Here is a 14,106-nt window from a genome sequence, read left to right as displayed (position 1 = left end):
TTCTTGACCCAGAGCTTTTTTGATTGTAAGCTCTCTGTGTACTGAATGAAAAGATCTCCAAGATAAATTGTTGAATGAAGAAGCACAGTGTAAAACAGTGCATATGGTTTACTAACTTTTGAGTAAAATAAAAAGGGAAAAATAAGAATATATATACGCATTCATTTAATTTACTTACTATTTAAGTAAAGAAACTGTGGAAGAATATGCAGGAAACTAATAAAGTAACCACCAATTTGTGTGTGTGTGAGAGAGAGAGAGAACAGGGTAAGTGTAGAATAGAAGTGGGAGGGAGACTTCATTATTTGTCTTCTTATTTTTTTTGATTGTAGAACCATATGAATGTATTTTAAATTACATTTTATAAAAGGAAAATAAGAAAAAGATAAAGGTTTTTTCTATAACTAATGTCTATCCTGTGATGAATTATAAATTTTAAAATAACTGGGGGAGGTGGGACAAATTAATTTGTTCTCATTGTTCAGAGTTGCAGACTCTTGGCCCAGGATTCAAACTGAAGCAAAATCAGATCCAAATTATTTTTCTCAAAATCCCACTGTTAACCTTAGTAGGAAGAGGAGGGAAAACTTCCCTCTGTTAGGGCAGGAATCCAATAAAAGGGTTCTGAAAGATCAGCTCCCCAGGGAAGCAGGAGTTACATAAAGCAGTTGATGAGCTGGCACAGCCTTTAAGCAAGAATTGAAGGCCAAGGAAGAAAAAACTAAATTACCATAAAAATTGAAAGGCAAGATGCAATTGAACAACTCATCCTAATGAACACTAAGGTCCTTGGCAAAGCATTCTGAGAAACCCAATATGTGCGTGTAGTTTTTCAAAAAGTTTAAGTTCTCAACGTCCCAGGTTTACCAGAAACAAAGGAACCAGTATATCCAGCATTTAGTTTTTTTAGACACATGTCTTCTAACTTTAAAACATTCTCCTTTTAAAAAAAACCATGGGACTTCCCTGGTGGTGCAATGGTTAAGAATCTGCCTGCTAATCCAGGGGACATGGGTTTGATCCCTGGTCCAGGAAGATCCCACATGCTGTGGAGCAGCTAAGCCCGTGTGCCACAACTACTGAGCCCACAAGCCACAACTACTGAAGCCTGCACGCCCTAGAGTCCACAAGCTGCAACTACTGAGCCCACGCACTCTAGGGTTCCTGTGCCACAACTGCTGAGCCTGCATGCTGCAACTACTGAAGCCCACATGCCTAGAGCCCATACTCTGCATCAAGAGAAGCCACTGCAATGAGAAGCCTGCACACCTCAACGAAGAGTAGCCACAACTAGAGAAAGCTCACGCGCAACAACGAAGGCCCAACACAGCCAAAAAAAAACAAAACAAAACTATGTATCACGCAAAAGCCAGCTTACTGTTAACCAAAGATGTCTATTTAACATAGATAAAGGCAGAACAAGCACCAATTGACTAATGACTTTCCAAAGGACAGACTGTGTTTAAACTTGTTAGTCGCTGCCTCCAAAAGGGAATGTCTGTAGCACAAAGCCAGTGATTCAGAGTCTCAGGAATTGGAGTGTGACTTTCTGACAGCACACCCTGCTAGGTGTTCTCACGTAGGGTTGGGAGAACAGACCCCTTGCTGTAGCTCTCACAAGGCCAGCACTGTAGGTACTGGTACACTGTATAATGTCTTCATTTTATCACTGGTTAAATTACACGGCTCAGATGAGTTTTACAGGAAAAATTCCTGCACAGATCATCTACCAGGAGGTGTCTTACTAAGCATTACTACTAAATAATGAATTTTTAGGCTGTTGCTTTAGCCTGTCTAGAGTTATTAATCTTTTCTGGATCCCTTTGTGGATCATTGCAGACTGATTCTCAACCCTGAAGTGTTCTTTCCACATAGAGACAGGACCTTCCGGCTTTCTGGGCCTTGGTATTCTCAAATGTAATACAGGTGGGTTGGATCAGTTATTTTTTTATTTGTAAATGACTAGATCTTTCTCTTTGCCTTTATATTGTTTGACTGACAAAGTAATGTTTTTAGCCATTCTTACCTTTGAGGATACGCTTTTTTCAAATAAGAGTAAGTGACCCCATTGACACTAGTACTGGAGTATGTAGTTTTGACATGGTATGTAGGTTTTAACGTAGGCAGTAGAACCTAGCAAGAAGGGGTATTGAAGATCTGTGGGTTCTTATTCCTCTTCTCAACTAGGAGCAGGAGGCAGGCAGATGGTTACAGTAGTGCAGAAGATGGGTTGCTAACTAGGACCACTGGTTGCATGAACTTGTCTAACTTTTCCAAGGTGGGGGGAACCATGCAGATCATTTACACCACTGACATTATCTTCTGCCTTAGCAGGTGTCCTGGCAGTTTACTTTCTAGGCTAAGGATTCAATTCCTTTCTCAAGAGTTTTTTGGGGAATGAATTTTCAAAATAGAATTCATTAATCTTTTTTTTCTTTTAACCATGAAGTCCAAAGACTAAGTGGTTTGTTTAATTTTAGTCTTTATAGTAAGCAGGGAGGTATCCAAACATAAGAAAATGTCTCAATGATGCTTTGGATTTTATTTCAAATCTCAAGTAAATTGGCAACAGATTTTCCTGGGAGTGAGAATGGTTGCATCTAAGACTCAGGTACATGTTGAAATTATTCCCTGCTTTTCACTAGATTAGGGTGGTGATTTGGTGCTAACGTGGACATTGCCAAGTTGTCCCAGCACTTTCTTGCTAAGCCTGCACATAGCCTCAGACTTTTCACCAAGATACTGGTCCAGATAGGCAGATCTATCGATTAGAGCTAGTTGATTAGACAAAATCTGATTGTATCCCTACACTAGATTTTTTTTTCTTTTTAAACTGAAGTGTAATTGACTTACAATATTACATTAGTTTCAGGTGTACCTTCACTAGATTTTATTCATTATGTTACTGATTACTGCCTACTCTTACTCAGTCTCCCTTTCTTTCTTAATTTCCTTAACCTAAGCAACTAAAGAACACATTTTTTTCATTAAAGTTTTTTTCTAAATATTTTTATTTAACTGAAAGTCTTATTTAAACCAAATGCCTAGTTTTAGGAAGTGGTAGGTCCATATGACCTGTTTGCCCATTACTTACGCCACATTCTTTTCATGCCTGTGGTGTGTATTACGTTACACTATCAGCACCTGTAGAACCAGAGACTTCATTCAAAACAGAAGGAAAGCCTCAGAAAGCACGTTTGTATGTTCAGTCTGTAATCACAGCCCGCACTCAGCCAGCACTGAAAATTGCCGGCCTTGTGTCAGAGAGCCCATCTAGTTCTGTGCCACACAGAATGACCAAGCAGGTCATTTTCTTCACAGTGGCTCTTTATCAGTTTTCTCTAGAGGCAGAAGTTTTGTTTTGTTTAAAAATTGAATAACAAAGTACATTCTCACCGTGCCTTCTTTATTTCTAACTTAGGGAGAAGAAAAATTCGCTTGTAAATCTATCACTGAGAGATAACAGTGATAGAAGTTTAAGTGAATAATCTCTCTGAATGTAAATTATGTATACATTTAAAGAGTCTGTATTTTATTCTTGATTGATTCTCATAAGAGACAGATGGAGTAGTTTTCTATATTTGTAATATAGGTAGAGGTTTAGCAAGGTTAAATGACTTTATGATGGCCTCACAGAAAATTAATGGCAGAGATAGAGTTAGAACTTTCGCTTTTTGACTCAGTAACCATGTGGAACCATCTAGGAGAAAATTCAGAATATATTGCCTTGTCTTTGGTTTTCCCCAGTAGCCCAGATAGCAGGATGAAGGTTATGGAGCTGAACAGGTATTTACTAGCCGAATAATTTTGGTAAAGTTACTTAATATTTCTGAGCCTAGAGCATAATAGCTTAATAAGCAGTAGCTTTTATTGTTTTTATTATGCTATCTTTATGGCACAATAAAAGGAGAGTGGACTCCTTTGTACTGTAGGACTGTTTGGGTCATATTTACCCTGCAGCTATACATTCAAATGTCTGCTGCTTGCCAAAGATCCATTCCTAGAGCAAAGCAGGGGAATGCAACAGGCTGCCTGTCCCGTAGACTGGCTTTCTCCAGAGACAGGCTGAGTATTTAGGGAAAGAAAAAAATCCCGTGAGAATTATTTTTCTATTTTTGAATTATATATAAATGGAATTATGTTCTTGAGATTTATTTTAATATTCTGTATAGTTATTATGTTCCCAAAGGGGACTGTGCACTAAATATTTGGGGCATTTTTCTGAATAAAATTTAATGCTCCGTGTAGAGAACATTGGGCTTTGAAATATGTTAAGTCTACCATGGATTATCTGTGTTACCTGAAGTAAGTCACTCATTGTCTTCTGGGAATAATAAGGCTAGGCCTTTCTATTGTAGGAATCAAATGACAGGCCATGTACGGAAGCACTTTGTAAACCATAAATGTGCTCCATAAATATAAGGTGGTACGTTTTTATTGCTGCCGTTTGTCCCTTCACTATCAGCAAACCTGACTAAACCATCTTCACCTTAGTGCTCTGAGGCCTACCATGGGGCCTGGCACATGATCGGAACTTAGCAGATGTTGAATTGTACATTGAAAGCAGTGAAGGACTGTTGAGAAAGGATGAGGAGAGAAAAGAAAGATATAAAAAAAGACCCAAGTGAAACTTTTAGGGATGAAAAATATAATCAGAATCGAAAAATAAAGCAGAAGGTATCAAACAGATGAGGTACTATACAAGAAAAGTTCAGTGAATTAAACAAATAGTAATAGAAACTATTCAAGATGAAGTTCAGAAAAAAAGACTAGAAAACAAACGAACAGATTATTAGTGACATGTAGGATAATATTAAGGGTCTAACATTTGTGTAAGTATCGTCCTGAAAAAGGGGCGGGGTGGGGGAGAAAAAAAATATTTGAAGAAATAATGGCTGAATTTTTTCCAAATTTGATGGAAACTCTAAACCTATGCCCACAAGGAACTCAATAAACCTTAAATAGAATAAGCATAAAGGAAACTATACCATAAAGAGGGATATTCCATAATGCTAAAAGGGTTAATATTAGTGGGTATAACAGTACTGAGTGTGTATGTACTTGATGAGAGAGCTTCAAAATATATGAAGCAAAAAGTGATAGAACAGAAAGGATAAATAGACCAACCTACGATTATAGTGGAGATTTTAACATTCTCCTTTCAGTAATTGATAAAACAAATTCAGAGTCATTAAGGATAGAGAAGACTTGAACAGCACCGTCAACCAAGCCGACCTAACTGACGTTTGTAGAGCACTCCGCTCAATAGCAAGAGGATACACATTTGTTTCAAGTGCACATGGAACAATTCACCAAGATAAACTATATTCTGGGCCATAAAACAAGTAGTGATAGTTTAAAAGAATCAAAACCATACAGGGTATGTTCGCTGATCAGCACAGAATTAAACTAGAAATTAGTATGTATTATAAAAGAAGAAAGATTTAAATTCAGTGATCTAAGCCTCTCCCTTAAGAAACTAGAAAAAATAAGAGCAAATTAAACCCAAAGTAAATAGAAGGAAGCAGAAATCGGTGAAATAGGAAACAGAAAAGCAGTAGAGAAATCAATGAAACTAAAAGCTGGTTCTTTGAAAAGATCAGTACAATTGCTAAACCATGGCCAATTGATCAGGACGGAAAGTCAGAATACACAAATTACCGACATCAGGAATGAGAAAGGGACATCACTACCTAGCCTGCATATATTAAAAGGATAATAAGGGAATTTTATGAACAATATACCATAAACTCAAAAACTGAGATGAAATGGACAAATTCATGAAAGAAACAAAACTGCCAAAGCTCACTCAAGAAGAAATAGATAACACGAATAGCCTTATTCGATTAAATAAATTGCTGTATTTAATTAAAATAAGTAAAAGCCCTAGTTTTTAGCCCTATCTTTATTAAAGAAATTGAATTTTTAGTTTAAAACCTTCCGAGAAAGGAAACTCCAGGCCCTGATCACTTCACTGGAGAATTTTACAAGATGTTTAAGGAAGAAACAATGCTAATTCTACATAAAATTTTCCAGAGTATAGAAAAGAACACTTCCCAATTGATTTATGAGGCCAGCATACCCTCTACCGCTAGCTGACAAAAAATTACAAGGAGAGAAGAAAACTATAGTCCAAAAAAATACAGCAGTATATAAAAAGGACACTAAATCATGACCAAGTTGTGTTTATCTTAGGAATTAAGGTTAGTTTAAAATTGGAAAATCAGTTAATCAGTGCAATTCATCTTATTGGCAAGAATAAAGTAGAAGAACATGTCGATAGTTTGAGAAAATGTATTTGACAAAAATTGACACCCATTTATGAGTTTAGAATTCTCAGCAAAGTAGGAATAGAAGGGAACTTTCTCAACCTAATAAAGGACATCTACCAAAATAATGTATTGCTATTTTACTTAATGGTGAACGACTGAATACCTTTTCACTAGGATTGAGAACAAGGCAGGGATGTCTGAGGACCCCATCAGTGCAGGAAAGTAAGAATAAGAGATTATAAAGGAAGAATTAATAATATCTCTATAAAAACCATGATCATATATGCAGAAAATCCTAAAGAATCTAGAAAAGAGTGATTAGAACTAATTAGTTTAGCAAAGTTGTGAGATATACGGTCAGCATATAAAAATGGACTGTACTGCCATATACCAACAATGAACACTTGGCAACTAAGTAAATAATACCATTTATAAAAGCTTCAAAAGTATGAAATAGGGAAAAATTTAACAAAATATGTCAATGTCTGTACACTGAAAACTTTATAAAATAGTACTGAGAGAAATTTTAAAAGACTGAAATAAATGATTTTTATATTTATGAATGTTTATGAATTGGAAAACTTGATATTATTAATCTGTCAATTCTCTTCTAATTGATCTGTAGATTCAACACCGTTCCAATCCCATAGCAGGATTTTTTGTAGAATTGCTAGGCTGATTTTGAAATTTATATAGAATTGCAAAGGACTTAATCATAGTCAAATGTGAAAAAGAAAAATGTTGGAGGACCTAGTGAATATCATGCTAACTGAAGTAAGTCAGACAGAGAAAGGCACATATGATATCACTTATATGTGGAATCTAAAAAATAATGCAAATGAATCTATATACAAAACAGACTCAACAGGTACAGAAAACAAACATATGGTTACCAAAGGGGAAAGGGAGTCAGGGGAAGAGATAAATTAGGGGTATGGGATTAACAGATACAAATTACTATTACATAAAATAGAGAAGCAACAAGGATTTACTGTATAGTACAGGGAACTCTATGCAGTATCTTGTAATAGCCTATAATGGAAAATAATCTGAAAAAAAACATATATATAACTGAATCACTTTGCTGTAACCTGAAATTAACACAATATTGTAAGTATACTTCAATTAAAAAAAACCAAAAATCTTTTGGGGCTTCCCTGGTGGCGCAGTGGTTGAGAGTCCGCCTGCCGATGCAGGGGACACGGGTTCGTGCCCCGGTCCGGAAGGATCCCACATGCCACGGAGCGGCTGGGCCCGTGAGCCATGGCCGCTGAGCCTGCGCGTCCAGAGCCTGTGCTCCACAACAGGAGAGGCCACAACAGTGAGAGGCCCACATACCACAAAAAAAAAAAAAAAAAAAAAAAAAAAAATTTTATAAAGAAAAGAAAAATGTTGGAGGATTTATCTACTTGATTTCAAGACTTTTATAAAACTACTGTAATCAAGATGGTGTGGTATTGGATTAAGAGTAGACATAGACCAATGGAACAGAGCAGAGAATCGAGAAGTACAGATAGACCATTTGGTCAGTTGTTTTTGTTGAAGGTAACTAAATAAATCAATGAGGAAAGGATAATCTCTTCAACAAATGGTGCTGGAACAGTTTGACATCTATTTGCAGAAAAATGAACCTTGACCCTTACCTCAGGAAATACACAAAAATTAATTTGAAAAGTATTTTGAGTTGCATTGTGTTGTTCCTCCCCTCAAAGTCATGTTGAAGTCCTACCCCCAGTATCAGAATGTTACCTTATTTTGAAACAGGATCATTGCAGATTGCAATTCGTTAAGATGAAATCATAATGGAAGTAGGGTGGACCCTAAATCTAATATCAGTGGTGCAGTTATAAAAAGGGTAAATTTGGACACGGACAGTAACATAGAGAGAATGCCATGAGAACATGAAGGCAGACACCAGAATGATGCCTCAGCAAGCTAAGGAACACCAAAGATTGCCAGCAGATCACCAGAAGCTAGGGGAGAGGCGTGGAACAGATTCTTTCTCACAGCCCTCAGAAGGAACCAACCCTGCTGACACCTTGATCTTGGACTTCTAGCATTTAGAACTGTAAGGCAATGCAGTTCTGTTTTTTAAGTCACTCAGTTTGTGATACTTTGTTACAGCAGCCCTAGCAAACTAATACAAAAAGGATCATAGACCTAAAAGTAGAGCTAAAACTATAAAACTAGACGAAAACACAGAAAAATATCTTTGTGATTTGGGGTTACACTGGGTTTCATAGAAAAGTCATAAAAAGCAAGAATTGTAAAACACAAAATTGATCTTAGACTCCATCAAAATTAAAATTGTTTTTCTTTTTTTTTTTTTTTTTAAATACATTTATTTATTTATTTATTTATTTATGGCTGTGTTGGGTCTTCGTTTCTGTGCGAGGGCTTTCTCTAGTTGCTGCGAGCGGGGGCCACTCTTCATCACGGTGCACGGGCCTCTCTTGTTGCGGAGCACAGGCTCCAGACGCGCAGGCTCAGTAGTTGTGGCTCACGGGCCCAGTTGCTCCGCGGCATGTGGGATCTTCCCAGACCAGGGCGTGAACCCGTGTCACCTGCACTGGCAGGCAGATTCTCAACCACTTCACCACCAGGGAAGCCCTAAAATTGTTTATCAAAAGACACTATTAAGAAGATGCAAGCCACAGACTGAAAATACTTGTATAATCATATATTGCATTCATATATATTGGGTTGGCCAAAAAGTTCATTTGGTTTTTTTCCATAAGATGGCTCTAGTAGTGCTTAGTTGTCTTTAACTTCATTCAAAACAATTTTGTTAGATTGTTTTGTTAGATTGTATGACAGCTGTCATATCAGCCTGCATTTAAAAAAAAAAACATGGATATTGGTGAATTTTTGTCCAGTCATTTTAATATTGAAGATGGGAAGAAAGCAACATTTTTGGCACATTATGCTTTATTATTTCAAGAATGGTAAAAACGCAACTGCAATGCACAAAAAGATTTGTACAGTGTTTGGAGAAGGTGCTGTGACTAATCGAACGTTTCAAACGTGGTTTGCGAAGTTTTGTGCTGGAGATTTCTTGCTGGAAGATGCTCCACGTTCAGGTTGACCAGTTGAAGTTGATAGTGATCAATCGAGGCATTGAGAACAGTCAACGTTATACCATGCGGGAGATAGCCAACATACTCAAAATATCCAAATCAAGCATTGAAAATCATTTGCAGCAGGTTGGTTATGTTAATCACTTTAATGTTTGGGTTCCACATAAGTTAAAGTGGAAAAAAACCTTCTGGACCGTATTTCCACATGCGATTCTCTACTGAAACGTAACAAAAACGTTCCGTTTTTAAAACAAATTGTGACGGGCAATGAAAAGTGTATACTGTTCAATAATGTGGAATGGAAGGGATCGTGGGGCAAGTGAAATGAATCACCACCAACCACACCAAAGGCCAGTCTTCATCCAAAGAAGGTAGTGATGTGTATATGGTGGGATTGAAGGGAGTCCTCTATTATGAACTCCTTTCAGAAAACCAGTCAGTTAATTCCAACAAGTACTGCTCTCAGTTAGACCAACTGAAAGCAGCACTCGATGAAAGCGTCTGGAATTAGTCAACAGAAAACGCATAATCTTCCATCAGGATCACGCAAGGCCGCATGTTTCTCTGATGACCAGGCAAAAACTGTTAAGGCTTGGCTGGGAAGTTCTGGTTCATCTGCCGTATTCACCAGACATTGCACCTTCGGGTTTCCATTTATTTCAGTCTTTAGAAAATTCTCTCAACGGAAAAAATTTCAATTCCCAGGAAAATTGTAAAAGGCACCTGGAACAGTTCTTTGCTCAAAAAGATGAAATGTTTGGGAAGATGGAATTATGAAGTTGCCTGGAAAATGGCAGAAGGTAGTGGAACAAGAGGGGGAATACGTTGTCAAGTTCTTGGTGAAAATGAAAAATGTGTCTTTTATTTTTACTTAAAAACCAAAGGAACTTTTTGGCCAACCCAATATATATGATTAAGGACTTGTATCTAGAATATATTTTTTAAAACTGTTAATTTAAAACTTAGTAGTTAAGAAGACAAATAACTTGAATAAAATTTGGAAAAGATTTGCACAGACACTTCACTAAAGAAACAGTACTGATGGCAAAAAAGCACATTAAAAGATGGTTAACCTCATTAGTGATTAGGGAAATGCAAATTAAAATTACAGTGATAATAGGGATGATAGGGAATGCTGGATTTGGGATCTGGGTACAGGTCTGACTTCAAAGCCAGTAATCAGTTTATGAAGGTTTTAAAAAAGAAGAAGAAACAGAACTTATAAGAGAGGAAAGTGCTACAAGTTTCAAGACCAAAGATGTTGGTGTCTGTGTGTGAAATAGAATGTATTCTATTTCTTCAAGAGTATTAGGTCTGGGGACTTCCCTGGTGGTCCCGTGGTAAAGAATCTGCCATCCAACGCAGGGGACTTGGGTTCCATCGCTGGTCGGTCGGGGAACTAAGATCCCACATGCCGCAGGGCAACTAAGCCTGCGTGCCGCAAACTGCAGAGCCCACGCGCTCTGGAGCCCGAGCGCCACAACTTCAGAGCCCACTTGCCCTGGAGCCCGCACACCACAACTAGAGAGAGAAAAACCTGCACGCCGCAACTAGAGAGAAGCCCGCATGCCTCAACGAAGATCCCATGTGCCGCAGCTAAGACCCGACGCAGCCAAAAAAAAGTATTAGGTCTGTAATACTTTTTACTCCGGTTTATCTGTGTGAGTCTTGCCATGCTTCGACCAGGTATAAACTACAATTTTCATGTCAGTGTATAAATATTTTAAACATTTAACCCTAAAACTAACACTTGATCCCCTAGACCAGTATTTCTTAAAATGTTTGACCTCTACATACAGTTAGAAATAATAATTATATTGTGATTCAGTATACACTCCCATGCACACATAAATGAGGCAAAATTTCATGAAAAAATATTTCTTGTTACACGGAATACACCCTGTTTTCTGTTTTGTTCTGTTTTATTTTTGAATGCTATTTGTGATCAATAAATTGATTCATGACCTAAAAAAAATTAAAATTATAATGAGCTACCATTTATTTAATCACTTGGATGGTCTGAAACAATTCCAAATGTATGTATGAATGTAGAGCAGCAGGAACTCTCATAACAGTTCTGGTGGGAATACAAAATGTTATAGCTACTTTGGAAAACAGTTGGACAGTTCATTATAAAATTAAATATGCATTTACTGAAAGAACCAAGCCATCCACATTGTGTCAAGTGAAAGAAGCCAGATATAAAAGAGTACATACTGTACAATCTCATTTATATGAAATTACTGAATGGTAAAACTCTAGTAAGAAAGTAGATCAGAGGTTCCCAGGGGCTGTAAATGGGAGAGGGGATTGACTGTAAAGGGGCAGGAGGGAACTTTCTAGGGTGGTAAATCTTTCTTTCCAGCTTCACTGAGTTACAATGGACATTTAATGTTTTGTAAGTTTAAGTTGTACAATGGTTGATTTTATACAGTTATGTATTAGGAAATAATTACCATAGTAGCATTAGTTAACCCTGCCATCACCTCACATAACTGCCTTTTTTTGTGTGTGGTGAGAACACTTAAGATCTACTCTCTTAGTAATTTTCAAGTATATAATATAGTGTTGTTAACTATAATACCATGCTTATACGTTAGATACCTAGAATTTACGCATCTTAAAAGTTGTAAAACCAACCTCTCACCATTTCCCCCACGGCCCAGCCCCTGGCAACCACCATTCACCCTCTGTTTCTGTGAATTTGGCTTTTTTAGATTTTACATGTGAGATCAGACCCTGTCTGTCTTTCTCTGTCTGATTTATCTCACTTTGCATAATGCCCTCAAGGTCCATTAATGTTGTTGCAAAAAGCAGGATTTCTCATGGCTAAATAATTCTCCATTGTCTGTGTGTCTGTGTGTGTGTGTTTTCCATCTTGGCTGTACAAATTTACATTCCCACCCGCAGGGCACAAGTGCTCTCTTTCCTCCACACCCTCTCAGCACTTGTTATCTCTTGTCTTTTTGCTGACAGCTATTCTAACAGGTGTGGTGTGCTTACTGTGGTTTTGATTTGCATCTTTCTTTTGATTAGTGATGTTGAGCACCTTTTCATGTACCTGTTTTCCATTTGTGCCTCCTTTTGGGGGAAATGTCTACTCACTTCCTTTGCCCATTTTTTAATTGGGTTGTTTGGTTTTTTTTTTTTTTTTTGCTGTTGAGTTATATGAGTTCCTTATGTACTTTGGCTATTCACCTCTTATCAGATATATGGTTTACAAATAATTTTTCCCATTCCGTAGGTTGCCTTCTCATTTTGTTGATGGTTTATTTTGCTGTGCTGTGCAGAAACCTTTTAGTTTGATGTAGTCCCTCTTATCTTTGCTTTTGTTGTTTGTGCTTTTGGTGTCATAGCCAAAAAATTATTGTCAAGACCAGTGGTAAGGAGCTTTTCCCTGTGTTCTCTTCTAGGTTTCATGGTTTTAGGCCGAAATTTCTTTATCATGACTGTAATGGTGGTTTCATGACTATATATTTTTCAAGACTCATTGAATTACATACTTAAAATTGGTGAATTTTATTTTTTATATGTTACGCCTCAACAAAGAACCATAAACAAATTGAATGTCTACTGTCTGTCAGATGCTGTGTTCGGAATGTGATTCAGTTAATTTGATGTGGTTCCTCCCACCAGGGAGCTCACAGTCTGTAGATGTGGTGTAGAAAGATTTGCAGTTCAGAGAGATAAGAGCACTGAAGAGAAGTCCTGATGAGGCACAAAGGAAGGTGTTCTTGTTCCGGGAAAGCCCCACGAAGGAGCTGCTTGGCTTCTAGTTTGATGGGTGAGCAGGAGTCAGATGAATGTAGAGGGGAAGGGTATTCCAGGCGAAGGCATGTGAGTTTGAAACTGCAGGTTATGTTTTATAAACCACAAGGAGCCTGGTATTGCTGGAGCCCTGGAGCTGTGAGATTTATGTTGAAGTGGTAAGAGTTGAAGCTGGACAGGTTGGCAGAGAGAGAAAAAGTGGAGCGTTTCTCATATTTGCCTGACAAACTCATATTGCAAGAGAAATTATGTACTTGAGAGACAAACCCTCCCTATTGGATGAGAAATGAGATGATCAATGCACCTGTCATTTCTATTCATTCCTTTGCTTTTGGCTTCAAAACAAACAGAACAACAGAAATCTTGCTTTTACAAAATCAACTGTTTTAAAATAGGAATTCTTCCTGGACAGACCTCAGCTGAATTTGTGTAACTAAGGCTGTACTTCAGCTTTCGCACATTACAGGGAAGAAATACGTTTTAGGGTTTGAGAAAGCCTTTATTTAATACCAGCCATCTGGGAAAACTGCTGAGATTAGTAGGACATGACTTGTGCCTTCAAGCAGATATCAGTTTCCTTGTACCAACAGGGAGAAGTACAAAATCTCCCTCACCTTACATATTTTGGAAAGGAGAAAACCTTACGAAACTGCTTGTTGATTCAGCCTCATGTATATGACATTCTTGAACATCACTATGCTTGGAGCGATGCAGGGAAATGTATGTATGTGTCAGAGTGTGGCGGGAGCAAAAGTGCACAGGAGTTGGGTTAATGAGTGGAACGGCTGATGTTGAGAGCCTGCTGTAAAGTCCGGGGCTTTCTTGTGTATTACAGGCAATGGATTTTGAAGGCTGGGCCGACACCCTCTTTCTTCTGCAGTTCACCCTCTCTTGTGTGATGGGGTAAGCCTTTGCTGCCTTGTTAACAGATAGTTTTTCGAGGCAGATTTGTTCTAGTGTCTTTTTGCCTCATTCCTTAGTATCCTGTT

General features: G+C 37.7%; 1 protein-coding gene across 2 annotated transcripts in view; it reads left to right on the top strand.

Annotated features, from left to right (window-relative positions):
* SLC35D1 (solute carrier family 35 member D1) overlaps nt 1–14,106 on the top strand; it is a 55,332-nt gene that overhangs the window by 16,947 nt on the left and 24,279 nt on the right. Inside the window, exon 9 of one of the 2 annotated variants that reach the window (XM_032649085.1) lies at nt 13,953–14,020. The exons of the other annotated variant lie outside the window; for it this stretch is intronic. Within the exon in view, the coding sequence (XP_032504976.1) occupies nt 13,953–14,020 (68 nt within the window). The remainder of the gene's footprint in view (nt 1–13,952; nt 14,021–14,106) is intronic. 2 annotated transcript variants of the gene reach the window in all.

Source organism: Phocoena sinus, chromosome 1 (assembly GCF_008692025.1).
Source record: "Phocoena sinus isolate mPhoSin1 chromosome 1, mPhoSin1.pri, whole genome shotgun sequence".
Lineage (NCBI taxonomy): Eukaryota > Metazoa > Chordata > Mammalia > Artiodactyla > Phocoenidae > Phocoena > Phocoena sinus.
The sequence above is the reverse complement of the archived record's forward strand: the minus strand, read 5'-3'. Positions and strand labels throughout refer to the sequence as shown.